This window comes from Apostichopus japonicus, chromosome 2, assembly GCF_037975245.1.
Source record: "Apostichopus japonicus isolate 1M-3 chromosome 2, ASM3797524v1, whole genome shotgun sequence".
Classification (NCBI taxonomy): domain Eukaryota; kingdom Metazoa; phylum Echinodermata; class Holothuroidea; order Aspidochirotida; family Stichopodidae; genus Apostichopus; species Apostichopus japonicus.
The window spans coordinates 3,554,531-3,573,685 of record NC_092562.1 but is presented as its reverse complement, the minus strand read 5'-3'; the positions used below and the strand labels follow the sequence as shown (position 1 = coordinate 3,573,685).

The window sequence follows — 19,155 nt, the reverse complement described above, 5'->3', positions numbered from 1 at the left end:
CGTCACTTATAATTCATCGCCGAGTTGACTTTGTTGTGTACGTAATGCATGTCGTATGTCATACGAACCATCAACAGACAGTAGCTATGGCCTACTGCATCAACGATACTATACATACCGTACTATACCTTTCGAGATTCGGTAAGACTACTTGATGTAAACTCTCACTAATATTCCTTATAAATTATTGATGTATTTCGCTTGAATATTGGGCGTAGGTTAGAAAAGAAGTGGCTCTGCTGGACGAAAGCAGTTTGCCTAAATCACGATATATTGGCCTTTCGGGGTCTTGAATTTAGGCACAAGTTGTTCGCAATACCGTGCGAGATTTACGAAAGTAACCTAGCCGTAGCGTTACGTAGTAAGACATAACGTTAACCTTTCATTGCAATGTGACACAGGCTAAGCTACATCTTGAATCTTTATCATGGCAGTGGTAAACCTGATGTAGACTAGGCCTAATAATATGTTAGGCCTTATAAATTTGAGGTGGCACTGAAGAAGTCATGGGACATCTAAAGTTGGGAAGAGACTTTCTCTAAAACTTTCCCAGATTATTCATCATCTTTTGAAGGGTAGTAGTGTGTGAAATCAGTCTCACAAGTCACAAGTAAACTTTAGGCAGCAGCTTTCCTTTTCAAACATAATGACGCATTACACGATTTGCTTAATGCTTAATGGATGTTGCATGTTTTGAAAGTTGGATCAATTATTCATGCGCAGCAAGACAATTTCTCTCTCTGAGATAAGAACTTTGTTAAAATAAAGGTAGCCACCTACAAAATTTTCCATATATTCTGTCCTGTATACATTGGTTACTTGAGATTTTGCCATCACCACAGGTTAGAGGCTCATTAGAATGTAGCCCAGGCTAGGCCTTAAACAGTCACTGGTCTAATTTTGTATGTAGTATGTAATGTTGGTTCAATATTACCTACTGTGTGTACTGTATCACACAGTACTCTGCACCTGTACAATGCAGAATATGACCCATGCTAGGCCATAAACAACCACTAGTCCAATTTTTATTTGGTATGTAGTATTGTTCCGTTATTACCTACTGTGTATACTGTATCAAACAGTACTCTGCACCTATACTGTGTACAGACACAATGCAATTTGCATGTTGTATATATTTGGATGGGTTTAATTGGACGAAATCTTTTGTACGCAGTTGCCATAATTGACGTATATAGTACTGTAGCACTGTAGTGGAACTCATATGATGATACAATCGATTGGGAGGACGTAGTCTTCTGGTTGTAGTCTGGTCTGAACAAGAACAAGCAAACACATGCCATAGACCAGTTCACTCCCCCCCCTCCCCCACCCATATTGTGATATATATTGTTTTATTCATTGAAAGTATTAACGAAAAATGCGAGAACCATTTGATATGTGAAATATTAAAAGAACAGCTTTTGTATATCAATGCTGAAAGCAAGAGGCATTTACGGAGCAGTTTATTATTTTCAATATATTGTAGTCGAGTCCAATTCTTACGGTGTGATCATAAATATTTTTACGACACTCAGTTTGGCAGCTTGATGCAATATACCGTAGTATGACTCACCTGCAAGTAATGTTCGATATTGTCCTCCATCGGTCTGAAAGAAATATGTAAACTCAGGAAGATGACAGCCAATGTCAACGTGATTGTGACAGAGAATGAACTATTCCATCCGAGTACGACGATTACTAAGGTCTGTGACACCTTACGGCCAAGTTCGATGATTTCCCAGTACCAGAAATTAGACTGGTAATTCTCATAAAGAAACCTCAACCACTTTGGTGAATCACCGTTGTCATGTTCATCAAGCTCGCTGCTGGTAGTATTATGACTAGCATATTTCCACAGAAGAAGAAATAGAACTGTCGGAAATGCAATGACATATATTGACAAACAGTACGAAGCGATTTGGAAACGACGATGGGTGGTCGTGTTACAGTTTATTGAGTAATCAGATCGCAGTATGCTAATGTTATGAACACCAAACTCATCAAGAGCAAATGTGTCGCAAGTAGGGCCGTAAAGTGCAAAGATAACGTTACAAGTTGATGGGTAAGTGACAAATAATATAAGAACCAGAAAGGTAAGAATATTATTTTGGTAACGTTGCAAGCGGGAAGTAATGTCGTCAACGTTCGCGGGGGTCCTCTTTTCTGAAACTGTTGCATAAAGTTTTACCGCACCAATAGCCAGAATGGCACAAGCCGTTGAAAAGTATGGAAACATAGCGCCCAGAGTAAAAGCTGTGTACGGTGTTATCTCAAACGCAGGCCAGAAACACTTGGGCTTTATCAGTATGCTTGAAATATTAAATTGCAAAATATCCAGCCATGCAGCAATGCTTTTAAAAAACTGTGGCCAAAAGATAACATCTATAGATTCCCAAAATTCTGCCATAATTTGATAAAATCCGAGAACTATTTTGACCAAGGCCAACGTACTGTCTACAAGGGATCGAGACCGTCGTCTCTGATATTGATAAGACTTAAACAGAAGAAAGAGGAAAAGAGCAAGAACGATGAAAATGATTGAAGTTTCCAAAATGAAATATTTAAGAGCTGGACAAGGATGACAATGTCCAAATATAGGGAAGAATTCTTCATCACAAATTGTGCACATCCAACCAGTGTACCCTTTTGCACAATTTCCTGTGATTTGATCAACATCGTTAGGGCATCTACCGCTCTTCAAACATTTATGAGCTTTGGGAAGAGATCCATTAAATCTTGTTGCAGTCTCCTCATAAGATTCATTAAATGTCAGAAGGTTTTCCACAAACCGTTTGTATTCTGCAATATCTGTGTAACTCCAGTTCCAGTAGTAGCCTTGGCGTATGGTCATGTAATCATCTTTGCACTGTACACCCTCCTGTGGACAAAGCTCACATTCATCAAATCGATCACGCCTGAAATAGTTCTCCAAACAAAAACAAGCTCGAAATCCTGCAAATGCATTCTTATTTGTTCCAGTGGGACAAACTTTACAGCTCAGAGGGTCTTTTCCTGAACCTTCCCATACAAATGTTCCTTCAGTGCAATTTTTACAGTTTATGGGCGTTATATCCGAGGAGTATTGGCCAACTTGATCTTGATAGAAGCCACCTGTTAAAACAAATATGTTTCAGACTTCTAACATTTACAGTTCCATATGGCAATCATTTGTGACAAATAATGTTGTAGTTATATATAGCGAATGTGCTTGCATACAACACTTCTTATCAAATAAAATAATCTTAGTTTGAGATGTACGAGCCATAGGTTGCAAAATTGTCAGTTAGTAAGTTAAGGGTATTAACTGACAAGCATCGATTCTCCAAAATATATACGGAAAAAAACATCATTTCATCCTCTTATAAAAAACAAGTTATAAGATAGACTGTGGCTTCAATGTTTATAACAATAATGGTTGCCAGAGCTTTACCAGTGACAATACATACCACGTGGACAAGCCTGGCAAGTAACGGCACTAGAGGTGCTACTGTATGTGCCAGTTGGACAAGATGTACACTCATTGAGATTATCCACCTGAGTTTCTATGCAATAAAATCCTCTAGTTTGAAACCATCGGGCAGCATCGTTGCTTACGTTCATGACCATCACAGTCGATGGACGCAGACATGTTCTATAGCCAAATGGAACAGAAATTATGTATAATTTTGATTTATTTTAATTGATTTATTAAGGGAGACTACTATACTGTTCGTTTACATATGAAACCACAACTGACATTCGAATTTAAAATGCAATGTTTGGATGGGTTGCTACTGGGAGGTAACATCAAAGGATTTCTATGCATTATAATATCATCGATAATCTTTGTTATAAAGGCTATCATTTATCCATTTATCAGTTCATTATATATGAGCTGAATTACATTCTTCTCGGCGTAGCGGCCATTTTGCTCTATTGTGCATTTAACGCACGTCAAGGTGATGTATACACGAAAACGGTTGAATCGTGCAGAGGAAAGAGATTAGTAACTCTTCGAAGTGTAGTTAGACACTGAAATGAATTATGAACAAGGTATGCTAATTCTTGTAGTGTTTAACTGCATTGTGGGGCATCGTGCGCTTTGCACTATGTACACGATGAACACCATAACAACCCAGTTAATGATATTGCCTTTCATGCGGTAAACTACAGTGCTTATGGCATTCATTGGTTTTGTTATTTGTTCTTGTAATTGGTATAGAGCATTGTCAGCATGAGAAGAGTTACGGGTCCCTCCGGGCCAACTTAAGCAGCAGTATGGCGAGAAGAGTCACTCCCACCTCCCCCCCCCCCCACCCTCCGAGGAAGGTACTACGCCGTTCACTATTTCATAGTAGCATATTTCTTTCACTCAAATCAGCAGCACCAAAATAGAGATAATTGAATAAGCTTACACAGTCAGTTGTTCCCGAATCGTGGGTAGTATAAGCTGTTCACAAGATAGATTCCTGTATATGATTTTAAAATAAATCGTGTAATGGAATTATTCCAATGTTAGTTTTTTTCTTGCAATTACAAAGTGCAACATAAATATGCAAACTTTAAGCAAATCATACGATAAAGTCACGATACACACTTCGATAACATCATACAACGACATTCATTTTATTACTTCATTATTATATATATAGGCTTATTATTTGGTATTCCGATAACAGTGTTAATTAAGTCATATAAGAGTATCGGCTAAAATGAGTTAAAAATCAACAATTTAACATATTTGTGTATGTTGTTTTCATAAGGCGACCAACGTAACCAACGTACAACATCGCGACGTAAACCACTTACATTTTTACGTTGATTACCGATATATCAATACAGAAGCCCAATTGTAATGCAACATCGATGTATATAAATCAGGTTACAGGATTATTATTACGCAATCAAATTGAATACAGATCATTTTGTGATAAAAAATGTAAAAAAACTGTTGATATGTCCATATGATCACGCCAAAAAATATTACAAATTTATGGATCAGTAAATAGTAATAGCTGATAAGTACAACTTCTTGTCTTTTTACGTCGACGGGATACAGGTTGACTAATAAAACTTTTTAAGATATGACGTTGTGTGAAGTCGAAGTAAAGTAAATATACCAAAGGGCTTGAAATCAGTGGGAAATTAACTTACATGGCACCTCCGTCGATCAATTCATCAAGAAATGCTGACGACATTCCACGGATGGGATTATCTTGCAATAGGCTGAAATAAATGTTGGATTAAGTTTTTTTCTTCACAATGAAACATGGATTATGTGCTCATGCTCGTGGTTCGATATCAATGCAATTTCAAATGAAGTCAGACAGTGTATTTCAAGTAGTATATCGAGTTTCTTGGAGGCTAGGCCGGGTGTGGAGGGAAAACGTTTAAATGTGAAGAGATATGCTCTTACTATCAATGACCAAAATTAAAAGAATGATCCCAAGCCCACACCTACACATGACCTTTCCTTTTTTATTAGTTACGCTGCTGTCCTAGTAGAGCTTCAATTCAGATTATCGATTCAAGTCGAGAGTTTTTAGATCATAGTGCTTAAAGGCCAGATAGCGTGATTTTGGGTGGGAGGCGAACATTTAATTCACTGCCCATGCGCGGTTATTGGACTACCAAGCTCGGAAAACCGTTGCCGAAAAGTTTCGATAGCCGATGTGCGTACGATATTGTACACACTGTAGTGTTTATACGCTGTGTGTACAACTATGGTGTACCCATCTCAGCACCACTAGACCTGTATATGCACTCTCGCATATATCCATTGAAATTTGAATTTTCTGTGCTATTTGAAACACGCTATTGCAATATTTACAATGTATACATGACGCAATACGATGAAGTTGTTCCTTTTATGTCGAAATATATCATAGTTTTTATATAGATATACATAAAGGGTATATGCATTACAGCTGAGCAATTGTCGAAAACATGCAATGCGTTATTCGCATAAATGGCTATGCATACTGGACAGCTCGTTGACTAAAACAAACAAAGAATGTACTTGATTGTTGATGACAATGGAATCATGGAATAATTGGTTGATAGGATGACACACATTCCTTAGACTTCCCGTAAGTTATAACGTGTACATCAAAAGTATGTTCGGTATGAAACATTTTCTGCACTGATTCGCGTGTGCAAAATATCTATAGCCTACGGAATGTCTCCTACAGACACGCCGCAGCTATAGGCGTTGACGTCTCTGTTCAAAAGTTGGGACTTTCCCCTCATTCTAAATAATAGGTCTGCTGTGACAACACACTTACAAAGTGGTCGCTACTCGAGCTGCTTGGATTTCTCGTGGTTATACAGCATACATAAACCCACGTGTGGGAACATTTTCTCATTAAACTTTCGTAAAATACTCGTATGGGCCCTATTTGATGCAGATTTCCTTAGAAATGGTGAACATGTCACTAAGTTCAATGAAGTGTGTATACCTTATGGATGTCGGAGTCACGCACAAGCACAATGTCGTAACTTCAGATGTTGGTAGTATAGTTACCCATATATACTTTAATTAACATCCGAATTTCTGTGAGTGGTACAAAACTTTTTCGGTGAGTTAATAGCAGTGCCGTTTATTTCGCCTGCGATCGCCCGTCTTTAAATTGCTAAAACAATTTATACTCACATTTTGCTGAATGCTGAATTTCCTTTATCATTGCCGAATAATGGTTCCGTCAGGTATTCTATGTCGTTCTGAAAAAGATACCTGAAATATTTGGAAATATCAGGTGCAATCGATACGACGTATATAACCATTTCACAACTGAATCGTTACTTAGGATTATTATATACATGTTTCAGGAACTTTATATTGTTTATCGGATGGTCGTTGGCTTGTTAGTTGTTTTTTTTTTTACTACCAACGGCAAAGAGTCTATTGTCTACCAAGAGAGCATTATAATGAAGTATATTTCAACACATATTTATTAGTTTAAATAAAGTACAGTGAAGTGACTCTATAGGGGAAATCACAAACGACTTTAAAGAAAGCCCTAAAGTGTTGGCGAACCTTATGACCAGTTTTATTTTACAAGCTTGCTCAATAACTTTCATAGTGTCAGTGTAATTAATGCGTTGTAATGGCATAGCGTTATCGTTCTCAAATTTCTGCTCATTAAAGGTTTCATTATATTTGAACACTTTACGACTGGTTTCGGGCTGTTCCATTCATGGCCAGCGGTTTGCTCTTCAGCCGTTTTGGTTTCATCGTTATTTATATCTATATTTATATAGAACACATGTACTCACAGGGTAGTCAAAGATGTTCCAGCCAGTATAGCTCCCGGTAGAGTTTTCAAGTTGTTATCGTGGAGAAATCTGTTTTAATGATTGTGTTAGGAAGAATAAATGTGCAATTTTAGATGGTAGAAACGTAAACTTACACTTCAAATTCTTATTTCTTATTCGAAAGGATTAAATGTTTAATGATAGTCTGTCGGCTATTGGAGAACACACAATATTGACGTAAAACTGAATTTTCATGATTATTACATTTACGTATTTACAAAAAATATGATAACAATCACGTCGCTCACGGGCTGATAAAGAGACATACATTCTATTTACATCCGGCAATTTGTAAATTACGAACATTTTTACACATCATCCTTTCAAACCGTATCTCGTGTTTGATAACATCTTTTACAACAATTCTCTGTTGAACTTAACGCATGGACTAATTCATCTCGTCCAGAGTGAGGCCTGGCATTGGTTTATAAGAGTGTAGTGTGATTTATTTAGCAACGTTATACCAAGCACCGATCCAACTGCTTATGAACATTCATTCCAAATGTTATAACATATATAATGCATTCTTATTTTGGATGAACTTAACGCTGGTCAGTCATTTTATCCCGCCCAATAGGTCGAACTGAAAGTAGATAATTAGAATTAAAAAGGGTTCGTTCTGTTTGAAATATTTGACCACAGAAATGGTTACTATATGAACTGATCCAGGGCAAATATATATTTAGAATATCCATCAGCGTCACCAACATAAAATAATATGAAATTTGAATAAGCAAACCCCTACCGACCTACTCAAACATTCCAACAGAAATGCGGAAGTATGAGAAACAGCCGTTTTACCAATGTGTCCCTTCATAATCCCAACAGGAAGTTTAATATCACGATAGTTTTAATTTCCTTTCATTCGTATACTGCGTCGTGTACAATCAAACCGATGACAGAGATAGTTCTAGAATCCACTAGAACTATCACATGTAGGGGTACATACCACAAGGATGTAGCATATTAGTATACATAGCCTATAGTGACTAGCACTTAAAAGTTTCACAATATCATTACTGATAACCCCAATTGTTAGCTGCCATTTTATAGCAAACAATTTTTAATTTATAGTCCAATTTTGGTCCTATTGAAAGGAACTTAAATCATAATACTTTGCGTCAATAAGAGTATCAGCTCATTTCAACAACCTTTTCGTGTATATCTTTCACGCTGGTAAAGTTACAACATTTGTAACATGAAGACGGAAAAAACCGCCCTATCACAAATTCGATCTAGACCTAAAGTCTACCTAAGAAAACATAATTCTATATAGCGAGCCTATTTGCGTTGATAACGTTGGTATAAGTGTTTTCATATTATTTCGAATTTATTATGCTGATATTAGCGATGAAGTTAGCAATATGGTCATTTAGACACCGAGGCCATGCTGCAATGTCAGCTATGGTTTATTTTGCAAAGGCGACCGGATCTTTGACACTTCCTCCGTTCTCTCTCACAGAAAAAAAATAATTTCCTGAACTCACAGATTTTGAAGATAATGAAGATTGTCGAACAGTCCTCTCGGCAGAGTTTTAAGCTTATTACCACATAGAAAGAGTGCTGTCATAAAGTGAACTTTCGGATTAATCGAGAACAGTTTAGCAGGAATTTCCTCCAATTCGTTGTCCCCAATGTCTCTGAAATGTTGAAACACAAACCAATTTTATTTCTGCATTCAGGAATAGTTACCCTAAGTCAAGACCCTACACTGTAAACATAATCTAGTCAAGATGACTAGAGTACATTAGTCCAGACAATGCTTCTATCGACCAATTAATTCTAGTCACTTGACTAACTTTTGGTCCAGTGACCAAATAGTTCTGGTCATATGACTAAGTAAACCTTGTCACATGACCAGTTTTTACTAGTCATTCAATTATGCCTCTATCGACCAGGCTTTAGTCAAGCGACCTAAACGATTAGTCAAGATGTCAGTTGACTAATTCAATTAGTCACATGACCAGTTTTTACTAGTCATTCAATTATGCCTCTATCGACCAGGCTTTAGTCAAGCGACCTAAACGATTAGTCAAGATGTCAATTGACTTATTCAATTAGTCACATGACCAGTTTTTGCTAGTCTTTCAACAATGCTCTATCGACCAGGCTTTTGTCAAGCGACCTAAATGATTAGTCCAGCAGTCACTTGACTAATCCAGTTAGTCTTGCCCATGGATAAAAGTAGTTTTTCTATACTAGTTTTATATGACCCACCACAGATTCGAACCTGCGACAACTCCCTTATAGGTACAAAGCTGTCTGTTGAGCTAACTGGTGGGAACAATTCTTGGATATAAAACCTGATTGGGTCTTAACCACTGCTAGACCATCAAGCCCTCTCACATGAAAAAAAGAAAGCAAGAATTTCTGTATTAATTTGGAATCACATTTTATATTTTCTCTTAAACACTACATATGCTTCACCTCAATAGTAAGTACAAAAGAGTGTCTGATTTCATCAGTAATTGAAGAACCAGAAAACCCAAAGGTTTAGTGGTTCTGATGCAGATGAGAGTTTATGAAATAAGATAAGTCAGAATTTGTTATTGTTATATACCTGTATTGTACTTATTGCCAGACAACTGAAACCAAACTGAAGCTGATCAGACATAAAGTTGTCAGTTGCACTCATGAATATAAATGAAATTTCAGTTTCCTGTAGCACTACTGTACCAACCTACCAAGTATGAAGGTGATCAGACATATATTTGAAAAAATATCGACATTTTAAGAATTTGATTACAAGCCCCACCCACATATTCATGTACTGGACAACAAAAACAATGAGGTCCATGTAATGATAATGTAGCATATCTACAAGTTATTCAATACATTTACAGTAATTAAATTTATTGTTTTTAAGATTATACATACACTTGCAAACATGCTAAACTGTAGATTACCTGGCCATCGTAAACAAAACCAAAAATTAATGCCTTTATTGATGTACATATAAAGTTGAAAAAAAGTGATATAGTTGACTCTAGGCATTTCACCACCCCACACCCCCTCTCCAGACAAACACATTGGGATCATACGACACAACCCATATCCCCAACCCAGAGCGGAACCCTTACCATCATACCACCTGCAGCCTCACCTACCATCCTACAACCCTGATCCCAACATCACCCTACTCATCTGACAACCCCCCCCCCCCCACCTGACACCCATCAGATTTTACCAGTTTCACACCTTACTACCAACACATTAATCTACCCCACTCACATAAGATTTCCCTATACTCTATAGGTACATGTACAGTAATACCAGATTATTAAGTTCATTTACTATTTTCACTATAGACTATCCCTTTAATTGTCTGAGCCAGCTATTTATGCAACATACATATACACACATACCCACACGCAAACTTGATCAAAACATACAAACATGCCAACTCATTACAACATACACATATGCCAACTTAATTGCAAAGGTTACTTTTTTTCAGTCCAGTTTAATTTGTCACTGGACTACTCCTTTAATGGCCTGGCTAGCCAATTTCAAGGTTTTATAAAGCAAAACAAATATAGATAAGATCAGCAAGCTCCCAGGAACCAGGAAAACATGTCAAACGTGACGAATGACAGGAGTTTAGGAATGAGGGACAACAAATGCTATATGGCCAACAAACACATGAATATTAATGAGGTTACATGTTATTTTCATATGAAAATGTAACTATTATTATCCACCACCAATCAACAAAGTATGGAGATGATCGGTTATACCGTTGCAAAGTTATTGACATTTTAAGAATTTCACTTTAACTGCTGCCTACTCATTAATATTCATGTCATGAACAACAAAAACAATAGGGAACATCTACTAATCATGGAGCATGTACTAGTTCAAAATGACAGTAATTCAACATTTAATTTCTAAGATTTCAGGTTTACAAGCTATTTCTAGCAATTAAGGATTAAGCCCCACCTACTCATGAATATTAATTAGATGAAATTCCATTGTCATGTGACAATGAACCACTTACATCACCATACCAAGTATGAAGCAGATCGGACATACCGTTGCGAAGATATTGACATTTTAAGAATTTTACTTTAAGCCCTACCCACTTATTAATATTCATGTGATGGAGAACAAAAACAATAGGGACCATCCACACATCACCAGTCCAATATGACATTGATCCAATGTGTCGTTGTTGAGATATCGTGTTTACGAGCAAGCTGTCACATCACACACACACATACATGTTTGTGTTTCGTTCAGACCGAGGACCCCATTGTATTTTCCATTGTTCAAATCCACGTACCGTAACATTAACAATACCCCATACAATAGAATTCTTCCGAGGACGTGGTGATTCTTTAGAAATCACAACCGAGGACCTGAAATTGTTTTGTTCAAGTCCTCGGTCAGATAGCAAAACAAACGCACCCTCACACACGCCAACTTGATCGCATAGGTTACTCGGCCTTCGGCATCGTAACCAAAAATAACAACATTTTGTAAGTCAAAACTAACACACGCAACAGCTCAAATGATCATGAAAAAATTTTCAATGACTTATTATTTGCAAGTTAGTTACAGTTTTATAACACCTTAGCCTATTTTGACTCATATATGCTAGTGCAATTGATAGGCAGTATTCTATGTTATAAATGTGATGACAGTTTGAGCCAAAAAAAACTGTACAAAAAATGGTAGGTGCCTGGAGCAGTAATTAGGCCATCAATTTTTAGCGATTTGCATGTTTAGTTTCTCCAGAATTTTATTGACTGATTTATCTGCCGGTGTAGTATCATCAACATTCAAAATGATTTTTTTTAAAACTGAAGGGTTTTCTTCAGCAAAGGCTCATATGCCATATTTAGGACATAGAACACTGCCAAATAATTGCACATGGCTGCGAACAAACTTTTCAAAGTAGCTACTTGCAAGGTTTCCACTATCACAGTGTACTCTGGAACACCTTCATCCTCTGTCACCTGGATATAAACTGGCACGTCTGACAAGTCTGTAACCTGCAAAGATATTAAGGTATATGTATTCAATATACAGCGCTTTCCAGTTTCAGAAAATGGGAGGGGTGGCTGATCCACCATGATGGCCATTCGTGACCAACAAACAAATATACTCCACCAACGAAGGAATCAAAATAAATAATTTCTTAAATATTTTTTCAAATCAATTTACAGTACATCGTATTCACTACAAGTAATACTATTTGTGATGATATAAATTATAGCAGAGTATAAATGAAACAACAGAGCTAAATGGTGCACTGGTTCCGTGTATTTTAGAGAGAAATGAATATTTGCCATGAGTTATGACATCTTGTTACAGCTAATTACATCATGGTAGGGATTCATTCCACTAGATGATTTTAATACACTTGGGGCTGATCAGGAAATCCACATTGGGTTATGGTTACTGCAACTACAGATTGAAATCTGTCCAACATTCTGTTCCAGTTATCACATACATACTAGTCTATTCTACCTTTGTGATGATGCCCTTACTATATTTACAGCTATGAACACTCCCAGGTCATACATGTGATATTTAGTTAGGGAATAATGATCAGATGTGTGGGCCTTTGTTGCAGACAGAAGGTTTTCAGGGCCCAAATATTTCAAGGCCCCCCAGAAATAAGGATGCCAAAAAATGCCCCCCCCCCCAAAAAAAAAGAAAGATGCCCCAACAAATGTTAGGGCAAATTTGTATGAAAACTATCATTTTGAGTGATTTCATAAATTGGCCCATATGGTCTACAGGTGACTTAGGCCCCCAAATCCTAAAAACCAAAAGGAGGCACTACCTAAGTACCACTGTGAAAAATGCTCAACACTGCACCATAGAATTCATAGGAAAAGAAACATTTTGTGTGATTTCAGGCGGAGTTCAGGAGTTCAAAATGGCCCATATGGCCCATACATGACCTTTGGCCTAAAATTCCAAACACCCCAAAGGAGCACTACCAAAACACTATCGTGACAATTAAACTCTAAGCATTGTGACCATACAATCTGTAGGAAAATATTAATTTTGAGTTATTTCCTGATATAGCCCATATGGCATCAGACCTAAAATTGCTGAATACCCCCAAGGAAACACTACCAGGGCACTATCATGATGAACCCTCGACACTGTAACATACAATATCAGACCACCTCTGATGGCCTTGACCCATAGTTTACATACTGTTGATTTAAATAATACATTGGGTACTTACACTATCCTCATCTGCAAATACAATCATAGCACCCAACTTCTCATTCAGTAGAGTCGGAACTGACAGAATTGCTGCATGCATTCTAGACTCTAAAAGAAAAATCAACAACAGAATGTTAAAGCACTCATAACATCATGACATTTCAGAAGAGTGATATTATGTCATATTTGGTAACATCGATAGGACAAAAATATCACAGATTCACTCATCTGCAGTCCGGAGAGCAATACTCAATACTCAATAAATTGCTTAGGTGATAATATTAAAGTAGAGTACTAAATACATCACAGGTCTTATTTTCAGCAAAGATATTTGTATCATTTGATAAGGTCTAGGCTACTTAGCTAAGTAATATCAAGTATGAGAGCTCAACCCAAGCAAGCATCTTTAAGTTATGCCAATTGTTCAGTTATTTGTCGTGGGCCCCTACTGGCATGGGCCATAAAAAATAATTGCATTGTTTCCAAAAAATTGTTTTTGGAAATTGGAATAGACATTCTATATCCATATCCATAACTTCAAACATGTTATAATAACCTTAATAATAATTAAACGTTTTTATATAGGGCATTCCGTCCAAGACCACAATGCTGCAATGCACTGCACACAGAAAAAATATAATTATACAAAACATTACCCATATTGCAAATATAAATGCTAATTCAGAGTTGATTTTTTAATTTTTTTTTTAATAATCGAATAAATTTTGCAATAATCAAAAGTTCAATTTCCTCTCAAATGTTACCTAAATCTTCCAAAAACATCTATACCCACCCATATCACATACGAGCAGTCAGCCCAATGATTTAATTTGATTTCGGGACAATCAAGGGAAGTCAACAGTCTTGAATATAATTTCAAAATTAGGCCCTATATCCCCTCCACTAAGGGGCCCATGATACTGTACCAATTTCCCTTTGTTGAACACAGACACTTGTTTGTACCAAATGAAGTACTTCACAGCCATAATTTATGCAATCTACCGTCAATACACAGCCTGTCTCGTTATCATCTGAGCACTTGATTGTGTTCATCCATGATCATATCTGGCAGTCTGGGTTATCTGTGGTACAGGGTCTTTCACAGGGTCCATCCTGATCCTTATTCTACTGAACTTAACTGAACTCTGAGGGGATTCTAGCAGACAATTTCTAGAATTGTTCAATTTGTTTAAGCATAATAGGCCTCATGCCATACCGGTGTATGTGACAAGGATTTTTCTCCCTGAAAATACAACCCCCCCCCCCCCCCAGATTTACTGAAATTGCTTTGATACTTGATTGAGACTCTATTTTATAAGGAACTGCTTGATTTCAGAGAATATGCTGACCACAAATTCAACTTTTCCTGCCAAGAATTAGAAAAGTGATTTAAATCAGTGATTTAAAAAAAAACACTGATTTAAATCAGCATGATTTAAAATCACACAACCCTCTGCTAGTAAGTCTTAACAAGGTCCTAAATTTACATATAGATTTAGCATTTCAAACATGTGGTGGTAGTTGGTTTCAGAGTTTAGCAGCTGCTGAAAAAAGAACTCTCACCGTAAGTAATGGTGCTGACATTTGTACAATAAGTGTTGTAGCAGCATTTGACCTGAGAATATGTACCGGTTCAATGATATTGAGAAGTTTACATAGATAGTATGGAGCAAGTTTCTTTAATATTTTGTAGGTCAAAAGCATTAACTTACACATGATACGCTTCTTCACTTGTAACCAGTGGAGATTTACAAGGATGGGGGTTATGTGTTCACACTTCCTAGATAAGGTAACCAACCTGGCAGCTCGTACAACGCTGGAGCTTATTTGGCAGTCCATAAATGAGTCTGTTGCAAGAGTCAAGATGTGAAGAGACAAATGCGTGCACTAGCCTTTTAGTGCTACCACAGTCTGAGTATGTACGGATGCGCCCTATTTTCCTCAGACTGTATGATGCAAGACGACAAACGTTAATGTCTAATGAAGGTGTTTATTTTTCACTACCATACATCTGAATAGTTATACCCCCTTACCAAGACATATTTTGCATCCACCCCTGCCTCAGACTTTGCTCGTAGTCCATTTTGAAGACCCAGCACATACCTGGGTGATGATCACTTGAATAGTGAATTACAGATTGAATTGTTACTAATGTACCTTAACAGGCACCTTCGTCCTTCTCCATGGATGTATCTATGACAGTGGGATGCTTCATCTTCAAAGTGCAGCGGATTATGGCATCTCCATACTTGGAAAGCCCTTCACCAAGTAACTGTGCCATTGTCGTCTTTCCTTCAAGTCGCTTTAATTCAAGTAGTATCTATGGTTAAATGAGATCAATTAGATATTATACAGTACATATGGTGAATTCACCTGAGAAGTTAAGAGATCGCTTAGGACTAACACATATTCGGGATTATGTTCAGAGACGTAGATTGAGATGGTTTAGACATGTCGAAAGGGATGGAAGATGCGAATTGGTAAAGAAGTAGAGAGAGACTACTGTAGCTGGTCAATGTAGGAGCAGTAGGCTCCCCAAGTCTTGGGATGAGGACATGAGGTTTTGTGGAGTGATCTTGCTGATAAAGGTATAGATCGGGCTCTAGCTCAGAATAAAACAAAATGGTTTCTTTTTAAGGGGGAACATCCCCCCCTACAAATTCCCAATAGCGGTATCAGCAAAAAAAGTGTGGGAATCCTGCAATCGCGCTGCTTAGCGCAACACTGTCTTGAATTGATTTTTGAAAAACAAAGTCGTGGTTCGAACAAGTGGTGGGCCTAAAGTGAATATATTCAAATGTCCATAACTTTTGAAACCACAAGATTGAATTTTACTTTTACGCAGACTACTGTATAATAAATAATATCTACAAAGACATATTCATACAGTACCTCTTCATCTTCAAATAGCCAAGGATAGACTTTCTTAACCACTTCGCTAGTAGCATCCTCTTCCACAATTAAACGACGTCTATCTGCCAATGTGATAGACATACAACTTTTGTTATTTGTTCACATCCCTAAAGTTCATGTGCATATTTTGTACAGCATGTGGGTAAACATGTACGGTACGATACCAGTCACAATTCAACTATTTAATCACATCCCATTACTAAAATGTACAGTAGAAATGGAAGTGAAATTACTATGCAGTGATACAGAAGCCTGAATGCATTTGATACCTGTATGGAAAAGAAACGTGCAAACATTAATCAATCCTCTATGGTAGCTACATTTTCATTTGTCAAGTGTACAATGATAACCAAATACATTTATGTTTGAAATTGTACTATTTCCAAAAAGTTGAATGAAACACCCCGTAAAAGATGTCCTATTTTATTTCCAATGGAATTAGGGTTAGCCTAGGGGGATCAACTGCGGTTCACGGTACCACAGGTAAAGCGAGGAATATTCCATCTTGAAAAAAGCCTAGTCCAAGGCTATATGACTCCCTACAAACAGCTACAACAAATTAAACACCCACCCACCTTTGTTCTGAATCGGAACTGTTTTGTACAAACTTAAAAAATAGCAGAAAAAACTGTCGCTAGAATATATAACAAATTTTAGCCAAAAATTCAGGACAAGTCAGTGCAATTGTCCAGAAATATTCCCCCTCTATATTACTGACAACTAGGCCTTTAAATTAGTATGACACAGCTGTGGCAGCAATAGGCTGTTAGATTGCTCCAAGGTCCCCAATGTTTATTTTGGAAGGGGGAGTGTATTCTCCTGTGAATTGTTAACGGGATTGTTGGATAGGATGGTCAGTGGACAAACTGGTAATAAAAGATTGGCGTCATGTTCAGTTGATGTTTTGTATGAAACATAGGCCTAGCCTCTGTATTTTATAAAAACTATTTAGGGCTAGGCCTGGGGGGGGGGGGCTATAGGGCCCTAGGAATAATCAGCTTATTTAGTGTAACAGTTTCGCACGCAACTACACAATCCCATACACACTATTCTAGTAAATTCATTATCTTAGGGTGACCCTAATTGGAGGCTAATCCTTAACTCAAACCTAATCTAGGTATAAATAATATGGCCTAGGACCTAAGCCTCTAAAGGCTATGTCCCCCCTGAAAGTGCAAGAGAAACACTGCTGTGAATTTATCCCCCTAAAATATTTCAAGAATAATATAGCCAAGGTCCTATCCCCCTAAGGCTAAAGTTTCTAATACAGATTATAAATATTAAGTTTAATTTAGGTTTGTTATTTTGTAAAGAAATTATCCATTGCAAACATGAGAAACGCGTGAATACCGGGGCCACCATGATACGATAAACTGTGCTGTACAACTACTACAACTACAAGGCAGCTTAACGTCATTAGGTTTAACGTTAGGCAATTCGCCTATAGCTACTGCATGATAGGCCTAGCCTAGGACCTAGATCTTAGCTTGTTCGTACACAAGTTGGAATAATCGAAAATACACACTTTATGGTCTAATATACTATATACTTTTTAAGTGACTAACAAACGACACTGGCCGAAGGCCCAAAGAAAACTGGTCTAATATACTAACCTTGCAATGGTTACTGACAATATCACTGGATGATAATATTTTTTTGATTTTTCGTACCGTAACCGTCTGGCTGCTAACTCCCTGCTGTACGTTCCTTGCTCGTCGTGTACGTATGTGTACAATGTACTATAGTTCAGTGCAGTACGCTAGGCCGTACCGTGGCGCTACAATTGTTAATATTTTCCCGCGCTTTTTCATATGACGAATATATCAACCTGATTGACTAGTGAGTTTCGTCCCAGTGCTGACATTTATTGTAGGACCAGATTAAAATAGAACTGTGACCATTATGTTCTGGTCAGGCGACCTTTTGGGTTAGTCGTGAAGGCATCTCTACCAAGATTATGGCGGGATAATCGTTGACTAACGTAAACCAGTCGATATGACTAGACTTTAGCCTCGCTTGACTAGATTGTGTTTAGAGTGTATTACCCTACACACAGTCGCTCCCTGATGTGAAACCTCAACACAGTTCCCCATCTTTCCCACTAGAGAATAGCATCGGGATAAAATTATGTGACTGTGTACAACATGGGAACAATTTTGTCTACTTTTCAAGGGAGTGAAGACTCGCGCACAAAGAAACGTCCGATGCCGATAATCTGACCTAGTTTCGCATGAAGTGTAACAGAAGTGTTAGACACCACCATCGATCCCAGAAAATACACACACAGCTTGCTGCCTTCGGTAATTAGACACTAGTGTACAGTCAATACATGCAGCTACGGTCAATACCCACACCACAGTGTACATAACAGCGATGGACATCCCAGGTCCAGTTGAAAGATAACAAGGTATCACGTTTCATTACTGTCTGCATTTTATAGCGACAAGGAAAAATTTCAATTGCAAGCAACGGAAAGTTAACTTTTTTTTCAGAGGGCGGCACGCGGTTTGGGCGAGTCTTTAATGCCTTTAAGGTTAATGATCCTATGTACGGAAGTTTGAAGCAACGAACGCTATCATCTGTGCTAATACAAAAACAATACCAATCACGCTAACTGTATCCATAAAGGCTATGCATTAGATAAGTTGAAGACTCCATGTTCATGTCGAAAGTTTGCCATACCTTTGTAGCCAAGCATTATTGCTTTTCTCCAGTAAGTTTCGTTGCTTTATTATTTTCTAGTTAAAGGCATATCTCGTTATG

The 19,155-nt window shown here is 37.5% G+C and overlaps 1 protein-coding gene and 1 long non-coding RNA gene across 3 annotated transcripts in view; both read right to left on the bottom strand.

The window, feature by feature from the left end:
• LOC139974473 (cysteine repeat modular protein A-like) overlaps nucleotides 1-19,155 on the bottom strand; it is a 78,108-nt gene that overhangs the window by 35,309 nt on the left and 23,644 nt on the right. The window contains exons 12-18 of one of the 2 annotated variants that reach the window (XM_071981670.1): nucleotides 8,781-8,933; nucleotides 7,255-7,323; nucleotides 6,632-6,712; nucleotides 5,134-5,205; nucleotides 4,395-4,448; nucleotides 3,447-3,631; nucleotides 1,574-3,111 (exon numbers count right to left, since the gene is read on the bottom strand). The exons of the other annotated variant lie outside the window; for it this stretch is intronic. Of the exons in view, the coding sequence (XP_071837771.1) occupies nucleotides 1,574-3,111; nucleotides 3,447-3,631; nucleotides 4,395-4,448; nucleotides 5,134-5,205; nucleotides 6,632-6,712; nucleotides 7,255-7,323; nucleotides 8,781-8,933 (2,152 nt within the window). The remainder of the gene's footprint in view (nucleotides 1-1,573; nucleotides 3,112-3,446; nucleotides 3,632-4,394; nucleotides 4,449-5,133; nucleotides 5,206-6,631; nucleotides 6,713-7,254; nucleotides 7,324-8,780; nucleotides 8,934-19,155) is intronic. 2 annotated transcript variants of the gene reach the window in all.
• On the bottom strand, nucleotides 12,008-19,153 carry LOC139974531 (uncharacterized). Its single transcript, XR_011795502.1, has 5 exons — nucleotides 18,006-19,153; nucleotides 16,372-16,454; nucleotides 15,637-15,799; nucleotides 13,499-13,587; nucleotides 12,008-12,287 (listed from the first exon to the last, which is right to left on the bottom strand). It is a non-coding gene; the product is annotated as an uncharacterized lncRNA (long non-coding RNA).